The sequence below is a fragment of the Mus musculus genome, chromosome 11 (genome assembly GCF_000001635.26).
Source record: "Mus musculus strain C57BL/6J chromosome 11, GRCm38.p6 C57BL/6J".
In the NCBI taxonomy this organism is placed as follows: domain Eukaryota; kingdom Metazoa; phylum Chordata; class Mammalia; order Rodentia; family Muridae; genus Mus; species Mus musculus.
Window position 1 is genome coordinate 45,926,079 of NC_000077.6, and position 19,001 is coordinate 45,945,079.

A 19,001-nucleotide genomic window follows, 5' to 3' on the forward strand; every position below is an offset into this window, starting at 1 on the left:
TGTAAGAGTCTGTGTCGGCCATCGGATGCTCTGCAGCTGGAGGTAAAGATGCTTGTGAGGCACCGACACGGTTGCTGGGATCTAAGCTCTGTCCTCTGAGGGCCTGTAAGCACCTTAACCACTGAGCCATCTCTCCAGCCCCAACTGCCAGCTTTTAAAGATGAAAATGGTGTGTGCCTATTTTAGAGATGAGGAAACTGAAGTGATTCCTGAGAGCCAAAGACCCTCGCAGGAAATAAGTTCACTATGAAATACAGAGGATGGAGCTTTGCTGTAGCAGGCTGCCTCACTACAGGCCGGGAGCAATGGGCTAATCACAGGCAGGAACCTCCAAAATTAGGGGTAGGATAAACCTTTCTCTTTACAAGATATATATAAGCATTGATACCCGAAACCCCCGATCCCGTTGCTTGGCTGTTCCAATCTAACACAACAGGTTTCCTCTGTTCATTATAAATGCCCGTCTGACTCATGAACATGTCTGCATCCAGTTCTGGAGTGGTCACTCCACTCAGTAGCAACCATTGCCACACCTGGGCTTTCACAGGGCGCTGCAGACTGTATCTATCATTTCAATTGTTTCTGTATTGTTTCAATTGCGGGAGAAACAAGGGATTCCGTACAGCAGTGCAGGCACAGTCTCCTGCCAGCAGGGGGAGATAGTGACCGACACCCTGAAGTAAGGGATACTGGGAAACACTTCTCATTCTTTTCTAAGGTCATTTCCCTCCCTGACTGACAGCAGCTGCGCTGGCTGAGCTTAAGAATACAATCCACGACAACCCACATTGCCATGGGGTGGGTCGCAGCTGATTTTTTCCCTTGATGTCAAAGCTTCTACATATTTAAGTATGGATCGCTGCCTGAGACATGGGTCCTTCCAAGAGCTAGCGAAGCAGTTTTCTTTAACCCACTGCCACCTAGTGGCAACTGAGCAGACTGAGAAAGATACTTAGTTCTATCCAAGACTAGCCGGCAAGGATTCCACCCCCCCCTCCCCCCAGTTCTTTCTTATCCTACTCAGGAAAACCAAGGTAAAGATAGATATATTTACTTATGGGTTTTCCATACCCTGGATAATGAGGTATGAAACAAGGGAATCGTGGGCCTTGCCTCGTCCTCCCCTTTTGTGGTGGTTAGGCATTTACAAATGCAGTTGAGCCCAGGTTAACCTAGGTCTATTAGAACATGCCAAGTTAATGTGAGAAAGAATCAGGAGAGAAAGACAGAGAGACTGGGGGGGGGGGGAAGAAAGCGAGAGTGAGCCAGGGGTTTGCCCAGGCTAGACAAGCACTCTACCACCAAGCTATACTGTCCTTAGAGCTTTAGAGATTGGATCTAGCTATGTAGCCTAGGCTAGCTTCCGATTCCTGACTCTCTCCAGTGTGCTGAGATGGCAGATGCATGCCATGTCCAAACCAGAGTGACTTGCTTATTTGTCTGTCCTACTGGGTACCGAGAAAGCTCACAGGAGAGATTAAGTCACCGACGTGGCAAGCCCTCAGGCCACCCAGCTTGCTTTCATGCAGAGGGAAGCTGTGACTCGTTCACAGATATCTGGAAGCCTCTAAGGATAAGAATTAATGGTGACTTCACCAGATCATGAGGAGAATGGACTAATGCCAGTGAAGGCCAGGCAGAAGAAGTCCATAGGGCGATTAGTGCAGCTCAGAGTTGGGAGAACTCAAATTTAGGAGAACAAAGGTGCCTGGAGGATGGGACTCCAGAGATGTGCTTTGGTATCAAAAAGGCCCAAGATCACAACAGCAGGACTGCAATTAGCTAAAGCTTGTTTATTTATTTATGTGTCTGTGTGTGTGTGTGAGCACACACATTTGTGTGCATTTATGTCCATGCTTAGGGCACTAGATGTTCTCCTTCACCCTCCCCCTTTGATTTGAAGTGGGGTCACATCCCTGAGCCTGGCTAGAAGCCAGTAAGCGCCCTCGTCTCTGCTGCCCACCATGGTTTACACCTGGGGTTACAGGAATTGTGGGATGCCTGACTTGCTACCTGGTGCATGGATCTGAACTCCAATCCTTAGAACGGTGTAGCTCTTAGCTGTTGAGCCATTTCTCCAGCCCCTGCTTGTAATAATTTCACTTTCTAGATGTGTGTCTTCTCTTGGTAATAGACCCGAAATTTCTCCAGGATTCTCCCCAAGTTAGCAGAGACCAAGCAGCAAGCAAATGGATACAATCATCTTTATTACAGTTTCCAGACTCCCATTTGACACATATTAAAAGCAGAACATTGCAAAGGTTACTAGCAGCAGGCCCCTTCAACAAGAAGGGTCTCCGTTAACTTAACAAGATGAGGTCGGTCGGGGGTCCTTACGTCAGTCGCTGTATGAGCACTCCTGGACATCTCATCCAGCTTCAGCCATGTCCACAAAGCCATCACCAAGTCACGGTGCAGAGGGGACATGGTGGCCAGACTCTTTACATGCCCACTGAATAAGCAAATTACTTTTGGTTGCTGTCATTTTAGCTTTGTTTTTTTGTTTGTTTGGTTGGTTTGGTTTTTTTTTTTTTTTTTGAGACGCTTTCCCTCTGCAGCTTAGACTGGCCTGGAACTCACAGGGATCCTCCTGCCTCAGTCTCCTAAGGACTGGGTTTACAGGTGTGAGTGTTTTAGGGCATGGCTCACTGTCTTGCTTTCCTGCCAGGAAGACAAAAGAAGGGGCCGGGCTCCCTGCTCTAAAATCAGGCAGTCAATCGCCTACCCCTAGGAGTTCCCAGACGTTTCCTCAGAGTTGTGAAAATACAGCATCAGGCATTTGCTCCCAAGGACTCACAATCAAGTGATTGCAATGTGCCAGGAACCAAACTCCCAGCTTTCCCCGGGATGCCCGTGTTTGCAGCCGGTGTTCTCAGGAAGCCTGGACACGGCTGCTTAAAGACCCCAAGGGTTCCAGGTGTGCTGAGTTGTCTTGCCCCTGATCTTTGGACCACCCATGTTGTTTCGTGACAGAGGGCTTTCACTTTTATTAGGACCGTGCAAGAGAACTGACAGACATTTGAAACACTTCACACTGGGAGGTAAGGAAGCCCAAACCATCTTTAGAAAATTGTGACAGGTGCCCAAGGCTTATGTTAAATTCGCCAGAAAGTAACGACAGACTTAAATTAACAGCCTTTCCTGTATAGGCCCATTGAGATGGTTTTACTTCCAACCACTGAGAGAAGCCTCCTGGGTAAGAAAGACACAGGTGAGCAGGGTACCAACAGCAGGCTGCATGCATTCCAGGTATGATGCAGGAAAAGAAAACTGAAAGACATCTCTCAAACCACGCTATACCACCAGACTCGTTCTTCCATTAACCTGACCTGCACACAGCAACCATTTCATTCCTAAGATGCACAGAAGGGGGTGAAACGCTTTGGGGGGAGCACCAGTGACAGCTAGCTGTCTTTGAATACTTGTAACGTTTTCCTACAGGAAGAATCTACGGGACATTTAAAGAAGCAATTTACAGAACCGAGTGTATTTCATGATTTTGCCTGGGTGGCTGTCACAGAAACAGTGCAAACAGAAACACAGACACCCACTTCCACTCGTGCTGGGCCTGTTTCTTTTGTCTCAAAGGGCAGAAGTGTCGGGCGCAGACCTCTGTGAGGCTGACAAGGACTAAGGGCAGCTCGGAGCTCGTGACCTGACAGCCTGAAGGGCACTCTTTCTCTGCCAAGGCTGATGAGTCTGCTCCCACTCTGACAGCAGCTCGCAGCTAGTTCATTGGCACCCACACCGGAATGCACTCTACCTTGATGTGCATCAGGCAAAGAAAGAAGAAGACAGAGAGACTCCTTCAGACCCTCACCTCGGATGCTAACCAGCTAAGCATTTCACAAACCACCCGCTGGTCCTAAGAAGGGAACCCTCAAGCTTCCCAGACACTACAACGGACAACCCAGGTGAAAGCTGTACTGATACGGAGTTCAAGAACGGCTCTGTGGACACAGACTTGCATGTGGTAGAACCCTGGTTCTACATTAACACTGCCCATTTAATGCACGATACTTTCGAAACAGTATTCCCACTCATAACCTTCCCCAGCTTTCCTGCAACCTCCATGGATGGTGTCTGAACTTGACCAACGAGTGGTTGTCCCAGGTGGTGGTGTGAGCACAGCTGGCAGCTTCTGCAAGCTGAGCACAGACAACAAACAGGCAGACCACTCTGTCAACCCAGCCATTGACCACGACACATACAGAAATCTGGGCCTCTGTACAATGGCTGACTGGGCCTAGCCCCCTTGGTTTATTTAGCTGTATTCCTTAGTCCCTGGACAGCACCCAGAGCCCTGTCCTGTCCTATCTGTTGTCTCCCTTGTATTTGAGCATGGACCTTTAACAGCCCTGTTCAGGCAGTGATACTTGCCCACCTGTGACTTGTCTTCAAGCTGAGCACCAGAACTGTGGCTAAGCTGGTCACTCTTAACGGCGGAGCCACAGGGTGAGAGGTCGCCTCTTCAGTTGGAGCATTGGCAGGCAGAGGCAGGCAGATCTGTGTTTGAAACTAGCCTGGTTTACTTAGTGAGTTTCAGACCAGTCAGGCAGACACAGTGAAACTGTTTCAAAATAAATAAATTAATTAAAAATAAGCTATAATCTGTGAATTATTCAGGTAGCTAGAAATTAGTTTGAACAATCAAAACCATTTATTAAAAAGTAAGGTGTATCCTTAAGCAAATGTAACCCCACGGAACACAAGTGAGGTGGCTCTAGTCTACTCCTGAAGCGTGGGGCTCCCAGGAGGAAAGGGGTGCATCTTCTAGTCCCTGGCCTCTTCTTTCCTCATAAGGGACACTTCAGCTGGTGACTCAGGTATTCATCCATCCATGCCAGGGACTCATTAACAGAGCACAGGGCCCACCATGAAGCACCCAGTCCAGTGCCGCAGTCCCACATACCCCTAGCCACTACAGCGATTCATGGATGACCTGTGTGATACCATTTCGGGGAAGCAATACATCATTAGGACCTACTTTTCTTTATTTTTGAAAACTGTTACAATGCTAAAGGCGATAATTTATTAAATTGACTTTTCTAAAAAATAATTACCATGAAATTGCACATTTCCTAGAGAGTATTCATTTCAGAATCACCACCCAAATTAAACAAATAAATGGAGGGGATCTAAAGATAGAACACACACAATTTAAATTTTCACAGAGAGAGTTGCCATGTTGAGGGGAAAATTATAAATCCATCCTTATAGAAATATGGGAGAACTTTATGACAACAAGAGCCCGGCACCAGGAGGGTCACCGGGATGACAGAAATTCGTTCTATTCCTTTTGAATGCACATTTCTACATAATCGGAGGAAAAGAGCATCCATTACAGCTTCTAGCTAAGGGGCAACAGGGTGGATGAGGGAACACTGCCACTCAGGGAGCACTGCTGGAGATAGAGTCACTCCAGACTGATAGTGAACAAAGCAGCGGCTGACCTGAGAACAAGCCCAGGCCGGGAGGCAGAGGGGAATTCAAACTTCAGGATCAAAGAGCTTCAAGCTCCGAGCCTCACCCAGAGCTTCCAGACTCAGTGTACCTGCCCTGCCTTCACACTTAGATACAAGCAGAAATAAAAACAGGTAAAGTGAGAAGAGAGAGAAGCCCAGAACACCCCCTTGGGGAACAGTGCTGTTTTTAGATGCATACTCTCCCTTCAGTATCAGAACAGATACCCTTGAAAAGCAGGCCCGGGATGTGGAGCAGCCGCAGACAGAAAGTCACTTTCTCCTGGATGGAAGGACGTGTTCCTCTGAGAACTCCTGCTTCTTTCTGGAGGAAGGACCAGATCATGGAAAACAGCCTCTGATGAAGGCTACAAGACCAGAAATGACAGCTGCAAGATCCCTCTCTCAGATAGCACCTGCCTCGCTCACAGGACAAGTTTTACAGAGCTATGCTATAGAGTAGGGAAAATGTATTCATGGCACTTAGATATGCTTAGAGGCTGTACAATGCCTTCCTAAAATTCTGCCACAATGCCCTGGTGAGGTAGGTGTCTGATGGGGAAACTGAGGCACATCTGCTGATATTGTCTGATGAGGCAGTGGTCCAAGCTAACAGAAAAACCAAGCCCCTTACACCCTATTTGCCCTGCTTTCTCAGAGGGCTTCAATGTTATTCACACACCCGGCAGGGGAGATGCTCTATGCATACACACACATATACATTTGAACTAGCTAGCTACTTCTCATTCTCTCTCTCTCTCTCTCTCTCTCTTTTTTTTTTTTTCCCCGAGACAGGGTTTCTCTGTGGAGCCCTGGCTGTCCTGGAACTCACTTTGTAGACCAGGCTGGCCTCGAACTCAGAAATCCACCTGCCTCTGCCTCCAAGCGCTGGGATTAAAGGCATGCGCCACCATGCCCGGCTTCATTCTCCTTTTGAACATAAGTTATCTGAGATAGAGCAACTATAAACAAAACTTTATAAGTCAATGGTGCCTAACAGTCTATGTCAAAATGCAGCCCATTCTGTACTAGTGATTGAAAAGCAGACAGTGAGATAATTCAAGTAGGAGCACCCTGGGCCCTTTGGTATTCCTGATACTCAAGCACAAACGGGAGTCAAGTGCCCTTGGGACACACCCGTCCTTCTTTCTAAGACCCTCACTGGCTTGACACGGGAATCCCTCTTTCACGTAACACCATTCCCAGAGACTTTCTACACAAGGCCAGGCCCGCCTGGAAAGGTGACTCTCAGCTGTGTGAGAGATGTGGATTACTGAGTTCATGTAGGACTCTCTGAAGTCAGACACCAAGGGCACACGAGGACAGGTCACACACAACACATGGGGTGACAACAGCACAGGTCACATGCACTAGCACCATGCCACAGGAGTCGAGAGGACAACAAGCCACCACGAGTGCGGTACAGCCCCGGCTGGTGTGCCATGTGCAGAGGCCACCTCTGGTGAGGGGCAGACAAGCTTCCGAGTCCCTTCCCACAGGAGGAGGGAACAGAGCAGAGGGGACCACTGGCTGCTCTGAGCGACCACCGAGCTGAGCTTCACTCCGCCATCAGCTGGTAACTTTCCTGGACCTTACTAATATTCAAGGATTAAGAAATTTCATTTCTTGATCAAGAGAGAATGATGTAGAACAAAGATAAGTTCCAAGATATGGGTGCAGGATCTTGGGCACTTTACATCGCTCAAACATGATCATCTCGAGATCAAACTCACGGTGCTCAGAGCTTTTAGAAATGAAATTATCCCTTCTCAGACATTCCGAGGTTTCCACGGAGTGGATTCCCCTCGTACTATGACCCTAAGTCAAAGTGAAGCGCTTACGCTGGAGACTCGAGCAGCCAGTGACAGCCCGTCAGAGCCTGTCCTGTGAATGGCTTCTGCCTGGTTAGTCCTGCTGACCTGTCCTTCCAGAGGGTGAGCCAGCTCTGTGCCCTGCATGGGCAGGACCAGCGGGACTCACTCCGACTCGCACTGTGTGGGAGACTAGGATATAGCAGAGAACAGTTCATGCACTTTATTTCTACAACCCAAAGGTCACGTGGGCTGAGCTGCTCACTGGGCCAGATGGACCAGCAGGACATTCTCGCCTCGAATGAAAATCTGATTTATGTGCCGAGTGAATACCTGCTGGTAATCCACCTTGGGCTTTCGCTTTTTCTTACGGGACTGGCCCCGTGAAAGGGTGGTGGCCCTGGAGAAGGTACCTCCCACACTGGACCCTTCTGTCCGTGTAGTCCTCCCTGACAGCTCAGACCTGGACTCCTCCCTTGCAGATGCCTGCAGGGAAGAAGGGACGGAGCGGGAGCGCCTGTGTGAGCTCCGGTCAGTGTCCCCTCGTCCCCATACCGAAGCCACCTTCCAAGTAGATGTTTGGGAGTATCGAGACAGGGTGGAGTCCTCAACTGCAGATTTGGAATCCGCTTCCTTTTTGGAGGAATCTTGAAGTTTCAGCCGATCAAATAGCTACAAGGAAAGCAGTGACCACTATCAGCCATGGTAATGCCTACAGTGTAACTCTGTCATCACAGGACGAGGTCAGATTCCTTAGGGACATCTTGTAAATGCCTTGCACTGACATTTTTTAAAAGGTAGCAGTCACTTTCTAACTTCTGGACATAATTCAGATAACGATGGCAAGATAAAAGGTACCCTTATCTCTGTGTTACGGAGCTGAAAGGCATTAAAGCCTTCGAAGAGGCAACCTGTGGCTCCTGTACGTGGGCAAGAAGCAGGCGCTTTTGGGATACGCTGGGAGCGTGAGAGAGGGGCTCAGACTCTGATGAAGGCAGTGGGCTTATGATCGTGGCTTCTATGCTACAAGGCAGGATGGGTACACAGGAAGTCAGGGGGAGCTGCCTACCCTAGTGAGAGTCAGCGAAGAATCCCGTTCGTATGCTTTTCCTAAGACAGGTTTACGGTAGGTCTCATCCACGTCAGTGAGGGCCTGCAGGAAGAGCCCAAAGGGGAGAAAAGGAAAAACGAGGGTTATTGATAGAGGTTTGCAAAAAGGCAGAGGACTATCTAATAATAGCAGAGCTAAACAGGTAAACTCCACAGCCTGGACACAAGATGACGGTAAGGTCCGACGCCAGCTGCCTAGGATTTCCAAGCTCCTTCTAGTAGATGAAATGAGCTTCTTTAACAATGGCTAGGTCTTTGCAACACCACAGTAGATGTTCTAAAATTTCAGTGCACATAAACATGCAGGAAGCTTATTAAAATCCAAACATGAGGCTGCTCCTTTTTAAGTGAGTTTCTGTGTTGGTTATTTTGGTTTGGTTTTCCTTTCTCTCCCCCTCTACCTGTACCCCCCTCCCCCTCCTTCCCCGCTCTGAGACAGGGTCTCCTTACAGAGACATGGCTGCCGAGAACTCTCTATGTAAACCAAGCTGACCTGGAACTCACTGAGAGCTACCTGCTTCTGTCTCTCACGTGCTGGGATTAAAAGTGTACACTAACACTAACACACTGCTAACTTTTTTCTTCTTAAATTTGTGTGTATTCAGGGAGACTGTGCACAATGCACACCGTGTTGCAACTCTGAGGGGAAAGGTAACCTGACAGGCAGGAGTCAAGGAATATCACAGTCATACCACACAACAGATCTCACATGAGACTTACTGCAAGAGACACAGAAGGGTGGCTACCTGTGCTTGGGTGAGAGCAGGAGGTGGGCTTTATATAGGGTTTCGTGGGGGCGGAACTTTCCAGGGTGAAGATTTCCAGGGTGAGGATTGGTAGAATTTCAAGCCAAGCCCGGGGATTGGTGGGTTTTCTAACCTGGAAGTAGGCTTGGACCTTTTACCCTAAAAGGCAGACTTATATGGGGTTTCCTGGGGGCAGTGTTCCAGGGTAGAGGTTTTCAGGGTGGAGACTGGTGAGATTTCCAATCCTGAGTTTAGGGTGATGCCGGGGATTGGTGACAAGCCCCAGAAGTGAGGTGAGTTCAGACTCTTTACCCTACACTCGTGTTATCGTGAGGTCAACAGGACTCAGCTTTTACTTTCTACAGTGGGATCTGGGGATCAAATCTGCTTGAACCATTTCATGAGTCTCAAGATTGGAGATCCCCACATGTACCGTTCAACAGAAATCGTGGGTGATTCTGCTGCAGGGCGGCTGCAAACCGTGTACACACTAGAAGCATGGCTGCTCCTTTAGCCTCAGTCTCCGTCAGCCTGGGGTTCACCAGAGTGAAGTGAGCCTCACAGAAACTGTCAGGATCAATGACACTGCAATGAAGCTACTCTGAAGAATGGAAACTCACCCTACAAATCTAGAGACACAGTAACTATGACCACTACTGTCAATAAATATACTCTCTTTAATTCTCTCCTCCCAGGGCCAGGTCTGGTGGTTCACCCTCTAATCTCAGGCAGGAGACTGAGGCAGGATGACAACTACCACAAGTTCAAGGCCAGTCTAGACAGCATAATGGGTTCCAGAACGTAGAGTGAGATCCTGTCCACAAATCCGGAGAGAGAAACTTGTCTCTTTTCAACAAAAAATCATCACAGTGTGTTAGCCTACTTTTAGAAATGAGGAAAGAGGTTCAGAGGGAATGCCAAATGGGGCCGCCCCTAGGATCCAAATTCCATAACAATTAAAAGGAGGGTTTCAAGCCAGATGCCCAGGAGACCAGCAGTCATACTGAACTCAGGTGTCACATTCCTCAGAACTTGGTCACCTTGTTTTTTGACACAGGAACAAAACAATGGCTGTCAGGCATGGTGGCACCCATCTTTAATTCCACCACTCAGAAGGCAGAGGAAGGTGGATCTCTGAGTTCTACAGCAGCCTTGTCTGAAGAGTGAGTTCCATCGGGAGTACATAGTGAGACTTTGTCTACACAGCTAGTTCCCGAACAGCCAGGGCCACACAGAGAAACTGTGTCTCAATCAAAAACAAACAAACAAAAGACCGGCTGGTGGGCAGCTTGTCTAAATTACTAAAGGAAGACCTAAGTATTCTTTAAGATTTGTCACCCTTAGCACTATGGGCACGCAGGACAGGATCGTTCTTTGATTGGTGGAGCGAGGCTATCTTATGTGCTGTCAGACATCAACCCACATTTGAATTTTAAAAAACAGCTCAAGAGGATCACATGGGCGATGTTTGGCATTTAATCAGGTAGAAGTTGAGGAAGGCAGATTATTTTCCACTATATGGATGTGTTTCAGTCATTATTTCTGAAATTGACCCCACTGATGTTGTGGGGTTTGAATAGGAATGGCCCCCACAGAGCCATTGGGAGTGACACTATTTTGTTGAAGGAAGTGTGTCACTATGGAGGCAGACTTTAAGGTCATATGTGTTCAAGCTATGTCCAGTGTCTCCTTCTGCCTGTGGATCAAGATGTAGAACTCTCAGCTCCTTCCGTAGCACAATGTCTGCCTGCAGGCCACCATGCTGCAGGCACCATGACAGTAATGGACTGAACCTCTGAAACTATAAGTCGGCCCCCATCTGAATGTTTCCTTTGTAAGAGTTGCTGTGGTCATCTCGTCTCCTCATAGCAATGGAACCCCATCTAAGCAGCACTCCAGCATTTCTCAGATGTGACTACTGAAAAATAATCACAATTTACATACACTGCCCTGCATTCCTGGGAGCAAGGGAAACGCCAAACCGTCCAGGTCAAGCACCCTGGCTTTAAGGGAAACGAGCAGAGAGGCTCTTATCAGTGGTGACTGTCAGGTGCATAAAGTATAATTCTGAGAAATCATTCCTAGGGCTTTGCTTAACAAGGTTACTTGGGCCCTTTAGACACACAGGAGATTTTTTTAAAGGCTTGTTACCATATTCCAGAACTTGTCGAAGGCGACGAGGAAGCCAGTGCAGACACCGCGGAGTCCCTTGAAGGTGCGGATGTGAACGTTCACCTTGACTCCCTCTCGGATGCAGCGGTGCAGTTCACCCAGAGGGCTACCTTCATGCACTGAAAGAAGCGGAGGCCTTGGTCAGCATACCAGCCTCTCTGGCAGGGCTGTCAGGGCCTCCCGGCACACCTGGCACACCCAGGACACCCAAGGAACCCTCATCTCCACCACCAAGGAGCTCCATGGATGCAGGCTGAACATAGCCAACGCACTTGGAAAGGATGCCAGACTCCAGCAGACTGCGGAGAAGCCGCCATGTGTGACTCAAATCTAAATCGTTCACTATCTATAAATGTCTACTCTGTTTGATGAGGACAGTGACTCTAAGATGTACCATCACTTTTAAAAATGTCTGCAGGCAAAAAAAGAAATAAAGGGGAGTGCACGTGCCAGTAGCTGGTTCTCAGTCCTGCGCTGTTCAGTGTAATTCTGGAGAGCTGCATTCCTGGGTCAACCTTTTCAGGAACCAAAAGCCCTGATCCTATGTTGAGAATAAAGTGTGCCTTATACTGCTTCTAAATCTATGCTAGCCTCTCCAAGGAAATGGCTGTTTCGGGAGCTAAATATTATTCATTAAAATAAAAACAGGGGGAGGGGAAAAATAAAATAAAAATAAATAAAACAAAAACATACTTTAAGCAGGGCTTGGTAGCACACACCTTTAATTCCAGCACTCAGAAGTCAGAGGCAGGCAGATATCTGAGTTCAGGCCAGCCTGGTCTACAGAGCGAGTTCTAGAACAGCTAGAACTTTACGGAGGAACCCTGTCTCAAAAACAAAAACAAAAAACCCATAAACAAACAAACAAACATGAACATTTAAGAAATGGAACTATTATAGTTATTTTCATGGCTTCAGAGAATTGTTCATTTGGGTAATTTTATATTATGTGCCATAAAAGTTTTAAAGTTGTACTCTGATGTGGTGGCACACGCTTTTTAATCCCAGTACTTTGGAGGCAGAGGCATAAACTATGTTATTTCAGTATTTATAATGTTATTTACTTGATTTTAATCAATATGTTGCTATAGCTGCCTTTAGGATGAATTAGTCTGTTTAATTATACATTTTTTAAAATTTAAAAATTGTATTTTGGGGGTTGGAGAGATGTCTCAGCAGTTAAGAGCATTGACTGCTCTTCCAGAGGTCCTGAGTTCAATTCCCAGCAACCACCTGGTGGCTCACAGCCATCTGTAATGGGATCCGGCGCCCTCTTCTGGTGTGTCTGAAAACAGCTACAGTGTACTCACGTACATAAAATAAATAAATCTTTAAAAAAATATTTTTCAATTTATCATATATAATACTAGGTAGGTTTCATCGTGGCATTTCGAATCAACATTTGTTACTGTTGTAGAATGGCCTTTGAATGCGCACTCTGGGGGAGCCCCCGGGGTTACTGTATTTCAGCGTGCATCTTCACACAGGGAGGAAATGGGCCTGCTGGTGCGAGGCGCATATACTGAGTGTCTGGCTGCTGAGAGCCCTACAGAGCATCTGTGAGCACAGCAGTGTGAGCACACAGGGGAGGAGTGATCGGCAGGAAAGACTGCGTTTTTATGTGGGAGCTTCCCTTGCAGAGCTTGGCGCAATGATAGGCGTCCCCTACTTCATGTCAACTTATCTTCCCTGTGCTACTGGTTCTAGTAATTAAAAACAAACCCACAAGCCAAAAACCCTGATGCATTTTTTAAAACAGCGATTTCATTATCACTAGTGGTATTACACATCACACTTGTACGTCAGTTCAGATAACTGACTTCTTCATTCATGAGTTGGTGTCGAAACGAAAACCATGACAAGTGAAGGAAAATCCTCTTGGGAGAAAAATGACTCAACAAGTGAAAGTGGGAGTTTATATATCATGTTGGAAATTAGGTTACACGGTACAGTTGGAGGCAAATGCCAGGGACAGCGGCCTTAGAAGGAAGCAGAGGGGCTGGCTAAGCTCACATTCAAAAATGTAAGACAGGGACAGACAGAGAACACTGCTGCTCATCAACTTGTCTTCTGATCACGGCTTGGAATCCTTGATGAGTGTCTGTCTGTCTTTCTGTGTGCATGTTACATGCTTTCTAACAATAGCTATGTAAGCAACAATCAGACCCTGACTCAGGGTAACCCCAGCAAGTGACTTCAACCTTGCGAGTTTAAGTTTCTTCATTTGTAAAATGGAATTGAATGAGTGGCCTTCTAGATCACATTTGGGAACAGGTCTCTATTAATTCAATTTACTGAAGCTCATCACAGGGCCTTGCTTAGACCCTATGCACACAAACATGCACTGTCTCTTCCATAAAGTGGAAGCCCCCTTTCTAAGCTGAACAAAATAAGGGGCCTGCGTCTTCCTAAAGCAGAGGGGCGGGCAGACATAACTAAGCAAACGGCAATTCGGGTCTCTTGATTCTTACATCTGTAATGTTCTTTTGAGTTTTCTTCTTCCAGTGATTCAACAAGCTGCAGTTCTAGGGGGAATTCACGTCTCTCTAAGTGGTCCAAGCAGAGCACTAGCATCGCCTATAAAAACAAGCTGTCAAGGCAAAGTGAGCCTCCCATCCTAACACATTTCCAGCCATTTCCATGGCAAACTCCAAATGGATATGAAGCAGACTCTTTAAAACTTAGTATGGAAAAATGCATTATTTTGAAGAAAGTTCTTCCAAAATCCCTTCTTCTATTGCCACTAATCTTGAGACACACCTATCCAACTCCAGATGAGTTTTGCCCTCTCCGTTTGCAGTCAGCAAGAATGACCACCTTCCCAGTATTCTCTATCTCTGAAGCACTATTCATCCAGAATCGTACTTGATGATTGGCGTATTTCAGGTCCCCTGGCTCCCTTCACCAACTTCAGCATCCGCCTCATTACTGGCCCTCCAGGTTCTGCCTGGCCAGGCCCCCTGGTAAGCTCACTTTGACTCCATCCTTCTGTTTACATCTCACTACACCTTAACACAATGGCACTTTTGCTCAGGGCTCTCTTGCTGTATTCAGATGAAAACCATGAACAGACAGATCCCTAGTTCAGCAACTCCATGCTTAAGGTGCCAGGACCTCGCTCTCCTATCCATCCATTCCCCCACAGCCAGCTCTAATAACCCTTGATTGTTCTCCACAACTCCTCCACCTCATAGCTCTTGGCTGCCCTTCTCCATCCAGACACTCATCTCAGTACTCCAGTTCTTCACAGTCTCAGCCTGTACAACTTCTGTTCCTAACCACTCTCTGGAACTCTCTGGCAACCAGCTAGCTCCTGATGGGTGTGCCTGCGGCTAGCAACCTGAGGAAGTTGTCTGCTCATCACGTTACCAGGTCTGCTTGCCCTGCCCAAGACAAAGACCACACTCAATGAAGCCTTTCAGATGAGGATTCACTGAGGCCGAGTGTTCCAGCAGAAAAGGGTACCACAGAGGAGGAGAGTCAAGCAAGGGCTCTGTCCCTAGCAAGGACCCCAGTCTGCTAACTGCACTGGGTCATACAGTGAGTGCAGGTTTACTGGGTACACTTCTGTCTGTCATGAGGAGAGGAGGGGATCTTCATGCCCCTGTCGGGGTCATCCAGAGAGGTTGTGGGGTTAAAGTAGTGTCTCCTGGAGCCATAGTGTGACATTGTAGGGTTGAAGTGCAGTCTGTCAAGGTGGCAGTTGTCAGTATGATGGCAGAAGAGAAGCGAGACCATATCAAACGGGCACAATAGCTACGGAGATTTCTGTGACCAGACTGACAACAACCTGGGTAACATGTCCCAAGTGTCTGAAACAAAGTGTTCTGGGCAGACATGAGGCCCTAAAAGTAGCCACAGTTGCTGAAGAAAGAGCCCAACTGTGGATGGGGCTGGCTGATTAACCAGAGTTTCTGAGAAGGTGGTGCTGGAGCAAAAAGGGCTGCACTGACCATCGTCCCTAGTGGGAATCCCAGGAAAACAACAAGGTCCCTCATAGCACCACTGGGCCCAGGGACCAACAGAAAACAACAGACATCCCTATCTGGCCAATCCCCTGCCTGGGCAGTGTGGACTATAGAAGGATTCTGGGAAGGGTCTGAGAGCTGCCAATCAGTCATTTAAAAAGGTAAACAAAATACTAACAAGTGCTCACAGTGTGGACCAGGACAGCATGAGAAAACTACCCAACTAACTAACCTGAGCCCACAGGGGCTTGCAGAGGCTGAACCGCCAACCAGAGAGCCTGCACCGGACAGACCTAGGCCCTCTGCACATATGTAATGGTTGTGCATCCTGGTCTTCACATGGGACTCCTAACAGCACAAGCAGGGGCTGTCTCTGACCCTGCTGCCTACCTTTGGGGCCCTTTTTCCCCCTACTGAGCTCTCTCTTCTAGCCTCAGTAGGAGAGGATGCGCTTAGTCTCGCTACAACTTGATATGCCAAGTCTGACTGACATTCATGGGAGGCCTCCCCTTTTCTGAGGAAAAAGGGAAGAGGGATGGGAGAGGACCAGAAGGAGAGGAGGGAGGGTGTGATGGTTTGTAGACGCTTGGCCCAGGGAGTGGCATGATTAGAAGGTATGGCCCTGTTCCAGTAGGTATGGCCTTTTTTGAAGTATGTGTGGCACTGTGGGTATGGGCTTTAAGACCCTCATCCTAGCTTCCTGGAAGCCAATATTCTGCTAGCAGCCTTCAAACGAAGATGCAAAACTCTCAGCTCCTCCTGCACCATACCTGCCTAGATGCTGCCATGTTCCAGCCTTGGTGATAATGGACTGGACCTCTAAACCTGTAAGCCAGCCCCAATTAAATGTTGTCCTTATAAGAGTTGCCTTGGTCATGGTGTCTGTTCACAGCACTAAAACCCTAACTAAGTCAGTGGGGAAACTGCTGTCGGGATGTAAACTAATTAATTAATAGAAATAAAACAAAATAAAAAGGGATGCTTACAACAAAGACCTACCACAAAGTTAACTTTCTTCTCTAGTGAGCTTTATCTAACAACGCCTACGCCAAGTACTGTCAGGGAAAGCTGGGTCCTGCAGGCACTCACAAAGATCTCAGTCCAGTGCACAATAAAAAGACGCTCAAGGGCATCGAAGTGGCTTGGTCAAGGTCATTTGCTTAGTCAACAGCTGAGCCAACACTCAGTCCAAGCAGCTACGAGTATCCTGACCTTTAATTATGTCAACCTGAAAATAATAATGACCACCACCTTAACAATGGACAGAAAGTAGTCACTCGGGATGTTGACGAAAACTTCCCAATTAGAGAATGTCACTGTCCTAAATGTTTTCAAATGTTTATGAGTTTAACCCTTACAGAGCCAGACAGTCACTATTACTGCTTTCACTAACCACGTTGGAAAATTCAGGCCCAAGGGTGTAACTTGCCTAAAATAAAACAGTCAGAAATGAGAGATGCCAGTGTTCAAACTTAAGTGAAGCCTATACACTATGAGAAGGGCTAACCTCTGCTATACATAAAGTGTACTGAATAACTTGAGTTTTCAAGATTGTGTAGTCATTCGTGCCCTTCCTTCAAATCCTAACATGGCCCTTGGAGAAACTCCTTAACAAATCTAACCCTGGTGCTTTGGTCACTTGCTTGCTTTCTGGAGGCTATTCTTTGCGGTATCCACCCATCTCTCGCGGTACTCCATCTGCTTCAGGGTTTCAGTGATGAGGGCTAACACCTTGAGTGAGGTCTTAACTCCAGAAATGAACTTAGTCGTGAGAGCCAGGTGGAGCTGGTCCTCTCACAGTCCTGAGAGCACAGGAAACCCAGAACTGCTCTCAAGTGTTTCCCGAGACAATCTTGGTAGCAAGGAGGTAGCAGGAATAAGTGTCACACTCTGAGACTTGGGTGCAATTCAATAACCTCACAGTGGCAACACACATAGGCAAAAAGAAAGTACTGTAGCAGCTTGTTCCAGAGCCAGGCACGCTCTGTCTTTCTGCTCCGGCTGTGAGAGCCAGCTCTGGGAAATCCTGGCTGTGCTGGGAGGATCTGGTACAGTATGCCAGCCCACAAAGGCTCCGGCAGCAGCGCACTGCTTTTCAGGGTCTTTCTCTCTTAATAAACAAATTTCTAGGAACATAACAAAACAAAATCTCTCACTGAGTTCACACCTTCCATTCCAAAAGAAGCCACTTTAACATTGTAACGATTTAATTAGCAGGCTACAGAAGCTATGACTGGCTAAGTAGGTCATTATGTTCACAGGGCAGATGTCATAACTATTTGATATAGCCCTAGGCTGTTTTTATTCCATTTAAACAAGATCTAAATAGCACATTAGAACCTTTGCTGTTTAAGGCTTCATTCATCCTGCGGATCTATTAGGAAGCTGCAAGAAATTCTCTTGTGCCATTTCTACCTTTAGAATTTTAAAACAACCTGCACACAGGGTAACCTGAGCCTGACAGATAGTCCTGCCCCAGCCAGCCAGTAGCTGTAAAACCGCACCTGTGTTTTGGTAGCATTCTGTGTCTGCGGCACTCCAACACTAGTGATTTAATGTGAACACAAGCCGATCAAGTCCCTGCAGCCCAGGCGGAAACGGCACCCCAGGCGGGGCTGTCAGTTCCCATGCTGGGATAGGAGACGTCTCTTGTGCTATTATGTGAACATATCCATCTCCTCACTCTCCACCTGACCCTCAAATCCCACACACCTTCAGACTGGCTGTGCTCCAACACAACTTCTGTACACCTCCTCAACTCCCTGCAGTGGTCCCCAAGACCTCTCATCATTTCTGCAGACCTCTGATGTTCGCCCCATCCCCCCAAACTGTCTACAAGCCCTACAATCGCTCCGTAAGCCTCATCACTACCGCAGCCCCTCTGCAGCTCCTCACTACCTGGGGGACATTCCTCCGGACATGATAGCCTGTGCAGATCTCCCCCACCCCCACCTCATCCCCACCGCCGTGGGTCGTCACTCTCCCTGTTCCTCAACTCGTGCACAGTCTCTGTGACTCACAGGTGACCGTGCCCGCGCCCCCACGGCCCTCGAGACTCCCGCAGACGCCCTTTGCAAGCCCTGCCTAGACCTCCGGCCGCCCCACAGCACTCACAAGGCATCCGCGTAAGCACATTGCGGGGTGCCTTCTTGCTGCGCCCCGGGCCCTGGCGTCGCGCTCCGGCCGTGCCGTCCGTGTCCTCCTTGACCACCATGAGCCGGCGCAGGCGCTGGATGCGCTCGGGATCCGGGGTGGGCGCGGCGCGGCGACGGGCCCTGGACGAGCTCCCGGCTCCCGTGGAGGTTCCGGTGGAGGTTCCCGCCGAGGCCGGCTCCCCCGTGCCCCGAGCCCGACCGCGCCCGGTGCGCCCGCCCTTCAGGAAGCTCTCGTACTCCGCCACGTTGTTGAAGCAGGGCGCGTTGGGGTAGGGAATGGGCGGCAGGCGAGGTGCGTACAAGGCCAGCAGCGGGTCGAAGCTGTAGGAGCTGACGTCCAGCCGCGGGCTGGGCGGGCTGGCTGGGCTGCCGGCGCGAGCCGACCTCGCCCCCCACTCGCGCTCCTCCATGTTTGAAAGGCCCGCAAGCAGAAGCCGATGGGCGGGAGGAAGGAGCCGAGCCGCCAGAGGGCGGCACTGCGCAGCCGCAGCCGCGGCTCAAGGGGACGCACTGCGCAGCCGCGGCCACCAGGGGGCAGCATAGATTCGCTCTGGAGAGCAGCAGGGGGCGTGGCGCA

General features: G+C 48.6%; 1 protein-coding gene across 2 annotated transcripts; it reads right to left on the reverse strand.

Moving 5' to 3' along the window:
- Positions 1-2,187: 2,187 nt before the first annotated feature.
- Lsm11 (U7 snRNP-specific Sm-like protein LSM11) lies at positions 2,188-18,918 on the reverse strand. Of its 2 annotated transcripts, XM_011249271.3 has the most exons (5): positions 18,384-18,918; positions 11,281-11,420; positions 8,343-8,426; positions 7,607-7,945; positions 2,188-5,830 (listed from the first exon to the last, which is right to left on the reverse strand). In XM_011249271.3, the coding sequence occupies exons 1-5, from the start codon at positions 18,832-18,834 to the stop codon at positions 5,678-5,680; spliced, it is 1,167 nt and encodes a 388-aa protein (XP_011247573.1). In that variant the 5' UTR covers positions 18,835-18,918; the 3' UTR covers positions 2,188-5,677. The 2 variants fall into 2 exon arrangements, with proteins under 2 accessions (XP_011247573.1, NP_082461.1); NM_028185.2 differs by having other exon boundaries at positions 2,191-7,945; positions 18,384-18,857.
- Positions 18,919-19,001: the final 83 nt, after the last annotated feature.